The sequence below is a fragment of the Myxine glutinosa genome, chromosome 5 (genome assembly GCF_964187855.1).
Source record: "Myxine glutinosa chromosome 5, kmMyxGlut1.1, whole genome shotgun sequence".
In the NCBI taxonomy this organism is placed as follows: domain Eukaryota; kingdom Metazoa; phylum Chordata; class Myxini; order Myxiniformes; family Myxinidae; genus Myxine; species Myxine glutinosa.
This window is the reverse complement of record NC_136265.1, coordinates 45,014,454-45,026,998: the sequence shown is the minus strand read 5'-3', so window position 1 is coordinate 45,026,998 and position 12,545 is coordinate 45,014,454. Positions and strand designations below refer to the sequence as shown.

General features: G+C 50.2%; 2 protein-coding genes across 3 annotated transcripts in view; one reads left to right on the top strand and one right to left on the bottom strand.

Moving 5' to 3' along the window:
• Positions 1-902: 902 nt before the first annotated feature.
• LOC137427575 (uncharacterized) overlaps positions 903-12,545 on the top strand; it is a 90,339-nt gene continuing 78,696 nt past the window's right edge. The window contains exon 1 of the mRNA XM_068117172.2: positions 903-1,024. The gene's annotated coding sequence lies outside the window, so the exon portion shown is untranslated. The remainder of the gene's footprint in view (positions 1,025-12,545) is intronic.
• The window catches only part of LOC137427574 (potassium voltage-gated channel subfamily A member 1-like), a 53,462-nt gene continuing 42,135 nt past the window's right edge, over positions 1,219-12,545 (bottom strand). The window contains exons 2-3 of one of the 2 annotated variants that reach the window (XM_078778000.1): positions 2,528-4,059; positions 1,219-2,122 (exon numbers count right to left, since the gene is read on the bottom strand). In XM_078778000.1, coding sequence (XP_078634126.1) covers positions 2,118-2,122; positions 2,528-3,977 — 1,455 coding nt within the window. In that variant the 5' untranslated portion in view covers positions 3,978-4,059 and the 3' untranslated portion in view covers positions 1,219-2,117. Of the gene's footprint in view, positions 2,123-2,393; positions 4,060-12,545 lie in introns of those variants that run through there. The other variant, XM_068117171.2, reaches the window with a different exon arrangement.

Here is a 12,545-nt window from a genome sequence, read left to right as displayed (position 1 = left end):
AGGTCGAGCTATTTGGCCACAGAACCAGAAGACATGTTTGGCGAAAACCAAAGACAGCATTTGACCACAAGAACCTGATACCAACTGCAAAGCATGGTGGTGGAAATATTATGGTTTGGGGCAGCTTTGCTGCATCAGGGCCTGGGCAGCTCACCATCATAGAATCAACTATGAATTCTTCATTGTACCAGAGGGTGCTTGAGGATAATGTGAGGCCATTTGTCGGAAAGTTGAAGCTCAACCAAAGGTGGACCTTGCAACATGACAATGACCCTAAACATACCAGTAAATCCACCAAGGAATGGTTGAAAAGAAAGAAATGGAGGGTTCTGGAATGGCCAAGTCAAAGCCCGTATCTAAATCCCATCGAGATGTTGTGGGGGGGATTTGAAACTGTGCATGCAAGAAACCCCTCAAACATCGCACAGCTGAAAGAATTCTGCATGGAGGAGTGGGCAAAAATTTCTCCCAGTCGATGTCAGAGACTGACAGACAGTTATAAGAAACGCCTACTTGAGGTTGTTTCTGCCAAAGGAGGCAATACTACCTATTAGAGCCAAAGGTGTACTTACTTTTTCCACATGCAAAATTTGCATTTATGTTTATTTAAATTATACAATGGACTACAAAATGTAAATGTTTCATGATATTTGTTATATTATATCACCTTTATCTATCAATATTGTTGAAATGAAGATCAAATAGCTGTATGTTGAAATATGTTGAAAAAGTCAAAACTCTACATGGGGTGTACTTACTTTTTCACGTGACTGTATATATATATATATATATTGTTGACACTGAAGACAGAGCAGTTGATGAAACCTTCTTTGAAATCCTCTTTTAGATTTCGCCCTAAGCCTCTGCAACCTGATCTGGGGAGACCCAACAGCCAAAGAGGCTCCATGCCATCTCTGACATCCTGTGAATGTTACAACTTGACGAATAAAATTTCATCTCTGACCTCCAGAGAATTCAAAAGTCCTTGAGTTTGAGTCCAATCTCAGACACAACATTGTGAAAGGTGAGAAAACATTGAGAAACATTTTTTCATTTTAACATTTCCTACTAACCCTAAACATCTAGACATTAGTTAGACTCAGACCGAGGAGGTTGTTGTGAGTTGGGGCATCTTGCCCCACCTTACTCGACATACGTTTCCATGTTGTGTCACATACAATTCTCACCCAATGAAAGTTTTCAGATACGAATGGATATATAGTGCCTGCTCCAAGCCAGGGAGCTTTATATGCAATAGAAATGGCTCAGTATAACCTGATACGTGCGTTCTCGGTATGAAAGTATGTATATACGAGGACGTTCAAAATGTTCTATGAACGAGATACTTACGATAGTCCAACAGTATAACCCTAACACAAAAGTAGAATGAGGTGCATACTGTATAGAAATAAAAATACATTTCTTTATGAATTACACATGTTTGTGTATTGAAAAATAAATAAGGCCTTGATGTGTTTTGGACTACTGTGAGGGTCTTGTTCCGAGAGCGTTTTGGAATGCGCCCTCGTACAGTAATAAATCTCTCAACAATTACTGGAATCTACGACGATGAGGCCAAAGCACAATGCCTGTTGCTCTCCTATCGCAGTCAGGGCGGTGGTCTCTGTTTTTGTTTTTTGGTCTGTTTCTTTACCATGTCACTTCCGGCCTAGCTCACTATGCTCTCTCAACCCTTCTACCCTTCCGAGCTTCTCCAGGATGCACGCGTTCTTTCATTAACCACTTCCTGGTTAAACTCCCATAACCACAGCATTTCGCACACCTCAATTAACTTTTCTTCTTCTTTTTCGCCTATTTGTGGAACTATTCTCCTGAGGCTGTTCACACCCACCTTTCCCCTCAGGACTTCAAGCGAGTATCGCACCATAATCTCGTGTCATCCCCCATCCCGACCCACAATCTTTTCTACCCCCTTAACCTCACCTTACCTAACCCAACCCTCTTCCTTGCAGGTTGCTGTGTTTTCTGGCCTCGTCTCTTTCAACTCTTTTCACGTTCATTCATTCCCTTACTTTTTGCGCTACGCCTGTGGCTCCACTGCTCCGTTACCAGTCCGTTGCCTTTTCACCATCTGTCACCTCGCTCTTCCATGAGCCTCAATCTTGAAAAGAAAAGAAAAATTAACAAGATTTACTCTTAAGCTTAAGGAACTTTGACAGATTTGTATGAGGCAGCTGGATGTAAAAGTGAGGGTGTGACAACATCGTTTTTTGAATTCTAAGCACCATGCAATAGGTATGTTCAACAACCTATGCTCAGCAATAAATACGGTACTTCCTGATAGTCATTTTATAACAGGAAACGGCCATGCAAGAAAAATAACAACAACATTTTATCTACAGCCTCCACCACCGTCCCTAGGGATTAGTAATTAAGACAGAGACTAGATTTTTGATTCAATGTTTGCTAAGACATTTTTGTGGTAACTGAGAGTAAACGTGGAAAGTGTTTCAGGGCTAATACCATGTGAGTGTGTATTACACACGACTTTCAGTAAAATCACAACCTGCGTTCTGAGCACAACAGGCAGTGGAGTAATGGCTGTTGGAATATGCCTTGGAAGCAGGTTCTCCAGATGCCCTCTCTTCCCCAAAAACATCTTCTATCGCTTCAAACTCTGTGAGGCTACCAGCCATAAGTGAAGTCCGTTGCGAATCGTGACGTTCAGGAATATTGTAGCTGAAGACCTCCTCCTCCTGTGCCGTTAGTCGTCCCTGATGGTAGAAATAACTGAAGTTGGCAACGATGACGGGTACTGGGAGTGAGATGGTGAGTACACCAGCAAGAGCACAAAGTGAGCCCACAAGTTTGCCTAGGACCGACTCTGGACTCATGTCACCATATCCCACAGTCGTCATTGTTACCACGGCCCACCAAAATGACGCTGGTATGCTGGAAAATACGTTGCCGTGCTTTTCAACTTCAGCAAAGTACACGGCGCTAGAGAAGATGGTGATGCCAATGAAAAGGAAGAACATGAGAAGTCCCAGTTCTTTCACGCTTGCACGAAATGTCCTACCCAGGATTTGTAAACCCTTTGAATGCCTCGACAGTTTGAATACCCTAAATACTCGAACGAGTCGAATGACCCGAGTGATCGCTAGGGCCGAGGCATGGTGCGCGCTGTCCTCGCTGGCCCAGAGGGTGAGGCCTACAGACACGAAATATGGCAAAATGGCGGCAAGATCCATGACGTTCATGGCGTCCTTGAAGAATAAAACCTTGTCTGGGCAGGAGACGAGGCGTGCTATGAACTCCAATAAGAACCAGCAGATGCATGCCGTCTCCAGTGCAAACAGCGTTGAGGAAAACACTGCTATGCGAGCTTCCTCTGTGCTCAAAGTTTCATTGATCTCGCGAGGCATTCCATCGTCATTCGTATGGAAACCTGGGAGGGTTTCGATGCAAAACACAACGATGGAGATGACAATGACCGAAATGGAAACCACGGCAACTGCATGGGCCGCTGGAGAGCTAGCCGGGTGCTCAAACAGGAGCCAAATTCTTCGGTGGTGCCCATTTTCGGGGAGCACCTCAGGCTGTTCTTTGGTGAATCCTTCATACGCCCGGAACTTCTCCATTGCTTCCTCGCCCAAGTCGAAAAATCGTATTTCATCGGCGAAAACGTCAATCGAAACACTGTCTGGGCGAATGAGGCGTCCGCCTGACTGGTAGTAGTACAAGATGGAATCAAAACAAGGGCGGTTTCGGTCAAAGAAGTACTCGTTACGTTGAGCATCGAAGTAGAGCTGAAGGCGCGATGCATCTCCCAAGAGTGTGTCAGGGAAGCGGGTGAGCGTCCGCCGCTGAGTTTCAAACCGGAGGCCCGACACATTGATGGTGACTCGGTCGAAGAGGTCGTTGCTTCGACGCCGTGCCGCAACCTTGTTGTCCATGACCATTCTTTCATTGTTCTCGTTTTCTCGTTCACTCATCTCCATTGCTAGGCCATTCATCGATTCTTATAAATGGGTATAGCTGGAGTGGTAGGCAGGTATGTTGTCTCATTTGGTCCTCGTTCATGTCATTGTGATGAGTCTGTGCCAATGGAGATCTCATTTGTCAACCCGCAATCGGCCTGCACTTCACCAACTCAATTTTGCTGTCTCATTTTTGTTTTGCTTTTCTGTAAGATTTCAACATTCATACTATTTCACCCTTTTAATCTGATTCATATTCCATTCCTTTCCTCCCTCTCTCTGTATTCACAAGGCTCTCTCTCCCTCGCTCTTTCTCAATGTACTCAAACCTGGGCTATCCCTCTCTTTATCTCTGTTTCTCTCTCTCAGTACACTCAAACCTGGGCTATCCTTCTCTATCTCTCTGTCTCTCTCTCTCTCAGTATACTCAAACCCAGGCTCTCTCTCGCTTACTCACAGTGCACACAAACCCAGGCTCTCTCTCGCTTACTCACAGTGCACTCAAACCCAGGCTCTCTCTCGCTTACTCACAGTGCACTCAAACCCAGGCTCTTTCTCGCTTACTCACAGTGCACTCAAACCCAGGCTCTCTCTCGCTTACTCACAGTGCACTCAAACCCAGGCTCTCTCTCGCTTACTCACAGTGCACACAAACCCAGGCTCTCTCTCGCTTACTCACAGTGCACTCAAACCCAGGCTCTCTCTCGCTTACTCACAGTGCACTCAAACCCAGGCTCTCTCTCGCTTACTCACAGTGCACACAAACCCAGGCTCTCTCTCGCTTACTCACAGTGCACACAAACCCAGGCTCTCTCTCGCTTACTCACAGTGCACTCAAACCCAGGCTCTTTCTCGCTTACTCACAGTGCACTCAAACCCAGGCTCTCTCTCGCTTACTCACAGTGCACTCAAACCCAGGCTCTCTCTCGCTTACTCACAGTGCACTCAAACCCAGGCTCTCTCTCGCTTACTCACAGTTCACTCAAACCCAGGCTCTCTCTCGCTTACTCACAGTGCACTCAAACCCAGGCTCTCTCTCGCTTACTCACAGTGCACTCAAACCCAGGCTCTCTCTCGCTTACTCACAGTGCACTCAAATCTGGGCTCTCTCTCGCTTACTCACAGTGCACTCAAACACAGGCTCTCTCTTGTTTACTCACAGTGCACTCAAACCCAGGCTCTCTCTCTCGCTTACTCACAGTGCACTCAAACCCAGGCTCCCTCTTGTTTACTCACAGTGCACTCAAACCCAGGCTCTCTCTCGCTTACTCACAGTGCACTCAAACCCAGGCTCTCTCTCGCTTACTCACAGTGCACTCAAACCCAGGCTCCCTCTTGTTTACTCACAGTGCACTCAAACCCAGGCTCTCTCTCGCTTACTCACAGTGCACTCAAACCTGGGCTCTCTCTCCCCACTTCTCTCTCCAAAAGTGCACTCAAACCAATTGGCTCCTTCTCTCTGTGTACTCGAACCTGGGCTCCCTCTCTCTCCTTCTCTCTCAAACAGTGCCCCCACATCTGGCCTCTCTATCGCTTAGTGTACTCAAACCCAGGCTCTCTCTCGCTTACTCACAGTGCACTCAAACCCAGGCTCTCTCTCGCTTACTCACAGTATACTCAAACCCAGGCTCTCTCTCGCTTACTCACAGTGCACTCAAACCCAGGCTCTCTCTCGCTTACTCACAGTGCACTCAAACCCAGGCTCTCTCTCGCTTACTCACAGTGCACTCAAACCTGGGCTCTCTCTCCCCACTTCTCTCTGCAAAAGTGCACTCAAACCAATTGGCTCCTTCTCTCTGTGCACTCAAACCCAGGCTCTCTCTCGCTTACTCACAGTGCACTCAAACCCAGGCTCTCTCTCGCTTACTCACAGTGCACTCAAACCCAGGCTCTCTCTCGCTTACTCAGAGTGCACTCAAACACAGGCTCTCTCTCGCTTACTCACAGTGCACTCAAACCCAGGCTCTCTCTCGCTTACTCACAGTGCACTCAAACCCAGGCTCTCTCTCGCTTACTCACAGTGCACTCAAACCCAGGCTCTCTCTCGCTTACTCACAGTGCACTCAAACCCAGGCTCTCTCTCGCTTACTCAGAGTGCACTCAAACACAGGCTCTCTCTCGCTTGCTCACAGTGCACTCAAACCCAGGCTCGCTCTTGCTTACTCACAGTGCACTCAAACCCAGGCTCTGTCTCGCTTACGCAGTGCACTCAAACCCAGGCTCTCTCGCTTACTCACAGTGCACTCAAACCCAGGCTCTCTCTCGCTTACTCACAGTGCACTCAAACCCAGGCTCTCTCTCGCTTACTCACAGTGCACTCAAACCTGGGCTCTCTCTCTCGCTTACTCACAGTGCACTCAAACCTGGGCTCTCTCTCCCCACTTCTCTCTGCAAAAGTGCACTTAAACCTATTGGCTCCTTCTCTCTGTGCACTCAAACCCAGGCTCTCTCTCGCTTACTCACAGTGCACTCAAACCCAGGCTCTCTCTCGCTTACTCACAGTGCACTCAAACCCAGGCTCTCTCTCGCTTACTCACAGTGCACTCAAACCCAGGCTCTCTCTCGCTTACTCACAGTTCACTCAAACCCAGGCTCTCTCTCGCTTACTCACAGTGCACTCAAACCCAGGCTCTCTCTCGCTTACTCACAGTGCACTCAAACCCAGGCTCTCTCTCGCTTACTCACAGTGCACTCAAATCTGGGCTCTCTCTCGCTTACTCACAGTGCACTCAAACACAGGCTCTCTCTTGTTTACTCACAGTGCACTCAAACCCAGGCTCTCTCTCGCTTACTCACAGTGCACTCAAACCTGGGCTCTCTCTCCCCACTTCTCTCTCCAAAAGTGCACTCAAACCAATTGGCTCCTTCTCTCTGTGTACTCGAACCTGGGCTCCCTCTCTCTCCTTCTCTCTCAAACAGTGCCCCCACATCTGGCCTCTCTATCGCTTAGTGTACTCAAACCCAGGCTCTCTCTCGCTTACTCACAGTGCACTCAAACCCAGGCTCTCTCTCGCTTACTCACAGTATACTCAAACCCAGGCTCTCTCTCGCTTACTCACAGTGCACTCAAACCCAGGCTCTCTCTCGCTTACTCACAGTGCACTCAAACCCAGGCTCTCTCTCGCTTACTCACAGTGCACTCAAACCTGGGCTCTCTCTCCCCACTTCTCTCTGCAAAAGTGCACTCAAACCAATTGGCTCCTTCTCTCTGTGCACTCAAACCCAGGCTTTCTCTCGCTTACTCACAGTGCACTCAAACCCAGGCTCTCTCTCGCTTACTCACAGTGCACTCAAACCCAGGCTCTCTCTCGCTTACTCAGAGTGCACTCAAACACAGGCTCTCTCTCGCTTACTCACAGTGCACTCAAACCCAGGCTCTCTCTCGCTTACTCACAGTGCACTCAAACCCAGGCTCTCTCTCGCTTACTCACAGTGCACTCAAACCCAGGCTCTCTCTCGCTTACTCACAGTGCACTCAAACCCAGGCTCTCTCTCGCTTACTCAGAGTGCACTCAAACACAGGCTCTCTCTCGCTTACTCACAGTGCACTCAAACCCAGGCTCGCTCTTGCTTACTCACAGTGCACTCAAACCCAGGCTCTGTCTCGCTTACGCAGTGCACTCAAACCCAGGCTCTTTCGCTTACTCACAGTGCACTCAAACCCAGGCTCTCTCTCGCTTACTCACAGTGCACTCAAACCCAGGCTCTCTCTCGCTTACTCACAGTGCACTCAAACCTGGGCTCTCTCTCGCTTACTCACAGTGCACTCAAACCTGGGCTCTCTCTCCCCACTTCTCTCTGCAAAAGTGCACTTAAACCTATTGGCTCCTTCTCTCTGTGCACTCAAACCCAGGCTCTCTCTCGCTTACTCACAGTGCACTCAAACCCAGGCTCTCTTTCGCTTACTCACAGTGCACTCAAACCCAGGCTCTCTCTCGCTTACTCACAGTGCACTCAAACCCAGGCTCTCTCTCGCTTACTCACAGTGCACTCAAACCCAGGCTCTCTCTCGCTTACTCACAGTGCACTCAAACCCAGGCTCTCTCTCGCTTACTCACAGTGCACTCAAACCCAGGCTCTCTCTCGCTTACTCACAGTGCACTCAAACCCAGGCTCTCTCTCGCTTACTCACAGTGCACTCAAACCCAGGCTCTCTCTCGCTTACTCACAGTGCACTCAAACCCAGGCTCTCTCTCGCTTACTCACAGTGCACTCAAACCCAGGCTCTCTCTCGCTTACTCACAGTGCACTCAAACCCAGGCTCTCTCTCGCTTACTCACAGTGCACTCAAACCCAGGCTCTCTCTCTCGCTTACTCACAGTGCACTCAAACCCAGGCTCGCTCTCGCTTACTCACAGTGCACTCAAACACAGGCTCTCTCTCGCTTACTCACAGTGCACTCAAACCCAGGCTCTCTCTCGCTTACTCACAGTGCACTCAAACCCAGGCTCTCTCTCGCTTACTCACAGTGCACTCAAACCCAGGCTCTCTCTCGCTTACTCACAGTGCACTCAAACCCAGGCTCTCTCTCGCAGTGCACTCAAACCTGGGCTCTCTCTCCCCACTTCTCTCTCCAAAAGTGCACTCAAACCAATTGGCTCCTTCTCTCTGTGTACTCGAACCTGGGCTCTTTCTCTCTCCTTCTCTCTCAAACAGTGCCCCCACATCTGGCCTCTCTATCGCTTAGTGTACTCAAACCCAGGCTCTCTCTCGCTTACTCGCAGTGCACTCAAACCCAGGCTCTCTCTCGCTTACTCACAGTGCACTCAAACCCAGGCTCTCTCTCGCTTACTCACAGTGCACTCAAACCCAGGCTCTCTCTCGCTTACTCACAGTGCACTCAAACCCAGGCTCTCTCTCGCTTACTCACAGTGCACTCAAACCCAGGCTCTCTCTCGCTTACTCACAATGCACTCAAACACAGGCTCTCTCTCGCTTACTCACAGTGCACTCAAACCCAGGCTCTCTCTCGCTTACTCACAGTGCATTCAAACCCAGGCTCTCTCTCGCTTACTCACAGTGCACTCAAACCTGGGCTCTCTCTCCCCACTTCTCTCTCCAAAAGTGCACTCAAACCAATTGGCTCCTTTTCTCTGTGTACTCGAACCTGGGCTCCCTCTCTCTCAAACAGTGCCCCCACATCTGGCATCTCTATCGCTTGGTGTACTCAAACCCAGGCTCTCTCTCGCTTACTCACAGTGCACTCAAACCCAGGCTCTCTCTCGCTTACTCACAGTGCACACAAACCCAGGCTCTCTCTCGCTTACTCACAGTGCACTCAAACCCAGGCTCTCTCTCGCTTACTCACAGTGCACTCAAACCCAGGCTCTCTCTCGCTTACTCACAGAGCACTCAAACCCAGGCTCTCTCTCGCTTACTCACAGTTCACTCAAACCCAGGCTCTCTCTCGCTTACTCACAGTGCACTCAAACCCAGGCTCTCTCGCTTTCTCACAGTGCACTCAAACCCAGGCTCTCTCTCGCTTACTCACAGTGCACTCAAACCTGGGCTCTCTCTCGCTTACTCACAGTGCACTCAAACACAGGCTCTCTCTAGCTTACTCACAGTGCACTCAAACCCAGGCTCCCTCTTGTTTACTCACAGTGCACTCAAACCCAGGCTCTCTCTCGCTTACTCACAGTGCACTCAAACCTGGGCTCTCTCTCCCCACTTCTCTCTCCAAAAGTGCACTCAAACCAATTGGCTCCTTCTCTCTGTGTACTCGAACCTGGGCTCCCTCTCTCTCCTTCTCTCTCAAACAGTGCCCCCACATCTGGCCTCTCTATCGCTTAGTGTACTCAAACCCAGGCTCTCTCTCGCTTACTCACAGTGCACTCAAACCCAGGCTCTCTCTCGCTTACTCACAGTACACTCAAACCCAGGCTCTCTCTCGCTTACTCACAGTGCACTCAAACCCAGGCTCTCTCTCGCTTACTCACAGTGCACTCAAACCCAGGCTCTCTCTCGCTTACTCACAGTGCACTCAAACCTGGGCTCTCTCTCCCCACTTCTCTCTGCAAAAGTGCACTCAAACCAATTGGCTCCTTCTCTCTGTGCACTCAAACCCAGGCTCTCTCTCGCTTACTCACAGTGCACTCAAACCCAGGCTCTCTCTCGCTTACTCACAGTGCACTCAAACCCAGGCTCTCTCTCGCTTACTCAGAGTGCACTCAAACACAGGCTCTCTCTCGCTTACTCACAGTGCACTCAAACCCAGGCTCTCTCTCGCTTACTCACAGTGCACTCAAACCCAGGCTCTCTCTCGCTTACTCACAGTGCACTCAAACCCAGGCTCTCTCTCGCTTACTCACAGTGCACTCAAACCCAGGTTCTCTCTCGCTTACTCAGAGTGCACTCAAACACAGGCTCTCTCTCGCTTACTCACAGTGCACTCAAACCCAGGCTCACTCTCGCTTACTCACAGTGCACACAACCCCAGGCTCTCTCTCGCTTACTCACAGTGCACTCAAACCCAGGCTCTCTCTCGCTTACTCACAGTGCACTCAAACCCAGGCTCTCTCTCGCTTACTCACAGTGCACTCAAACCCAGGCTCTCTCTCGCTTACTCACAGTGCACTCAAACCTGGGCTCTCTCTCGCTTACTCACAGTGCACTCAAACCTGGGCTCTCTCTCCCCACTTCTCTCTGCAAAAGTGCACTTAAACCTATTGGCTCCTTCTCTCTGTGCACTCAAACCCAGGCTCTCTCTTGCTTACTCACAGTGCACTCAAACCCAGGCTCTCTCTCGCTTACTCACAGTGCACTCAAACCCAGGCTCTCTCTCGCTTACTCACAGTGCACTCAAACCCAGGCTCTCTCTCGCTTACTCGCAGTGCACTCAAACCCAGGCTCTCTCTCGCTTACTCACAGTGCACTCAAACCCAGGCTCTCTCTCTCGCTTACTCACAGTGCACTCAAACCCAGGCTCTCTCTCGCTTACTCACAGTGCACTCAAACCCAGGCTCTCTCTCGCTTACTCACAGTGCACTCAAACCCAGGCTCTCTCTCGCTTACTCACAGTGCACTCAAACCCAGGCTCTCTCTCGCTTACTCAGAGTGCACTCAAACCCAGGCTCTCTCTCGCTTACTCACAGTGCATTCAAACCCAGGCTCTCTCTCGCTTACTCACAGTGCACTCAAACCCAGGCTCTCTCTCGCTTACTCACAGTGCACTCAAACCCAGGCTCTCTCTCGCTTACTCACAGTGCACTCAAACCCAGGCTCTCTCTCGCTTACTCACAGTGCACTCAAACCCAGGCTCTCTCTCGCTTACTCACAGTGCACGCAAACCCAGGCTCTCTCTCGCTTACTCACAGTGCACTCAAACCCAGGCTCTCTCTCGCTTACTCACAGTGCACTCAAACCTGGGCTCTCTCTCGCTTATTCACAGTGCACTCAAACCTGGGCTCTCTCTCCCCACTTCTCTCTGCAAAAGTGCACTCAAACCTATTGGCTCCTTCTCTCTGTGCACTCAAACCCAGGCTCTCTCTCGCTTACTCACAGTGCACTCAAACCCAGGCTCTCTCTCGCTTACTCACAGTGCACTCAAACCCAGGCTCTCTCTCGCTTACTCACAGTGCACTCAAACCCAGGCTCTCTCTCGCTTACTCACAGTGCACTCAAACCCAGGCTCTCTCTCGCTTACTCACAGTGCACTCAAACCCAGGCTCTCTCTCGCTTACTCACAGTGCACTCAAACCCAGGCTCTCTCTCGCTTACTCACAGTGCACTCAAACCCAGGCTCTCTCTCGCTTACTCACAGTGCACTCAAACCCAGGCTCTCTTGCTTACTCACAGTGCACTCAAACCCAGGCTCTCTCTCGCTTACTCACAGTGCACTCAAACCTGGGCTCTCTCTCGCTTACTCACAGTGCACTCAAACACAGGCTCTCTCTCGCTTACTCACAGTGCACTCAAACCCAGGCTCCCTCTTGTTTACTCACAGTGCACTCAAACCCAGGCTCTCTCTCGCTTACTCACAGTGCACTCAAACCTGGGCTCTCTCTCCCCACTTCTCTCTCCAAATGTGCACTCAAACCAATTGGCTCCTTCTCTCTGTGTACTCGAACCTGGGCTCCCTCTCTCTCCTTCTCTCTCAAACAGTGCCCCCACATCTGGCCTCTCTATCGCTTAGTGTACTCAAACCCAGGCTCTCTCTCGCTTACTCACAGTGCACTCAAACCCAGGCTCTCTCTCGCTTACTCACAGTACACTCAAACCCAGGCTCTCTCTCGCTTACTCACAGTGCACTCAAACCCAGGCTCTCTCTCGCTTACTCACAGTGCACTCAAACCCAGGCTCTCTCTCGCTTACTCACAGTGCACTCAAACCTGGGCTCTCTCTCCCCACTTCTCTCTGCAAAAGTGCACTCAAACCAATTGGCTCCTTCTCTCTGTGCACTCAAACCCAGGCTCTCTCTCGCTTACTCACAGTGCACTCAAACCCAGGCTCTCTCTCGCTTACTCACAGTGCACTCAAACCCAGGCTCTCTCTCGCTTACTCAGAGTGCACTCAAACACAGGCTCTCTCTCGCTTACTCACAGTGCACTCAAACCCAGGCTCTCTCTCGCTTACTCACAGTGCACTCAAACCCAGGCTCTCTCT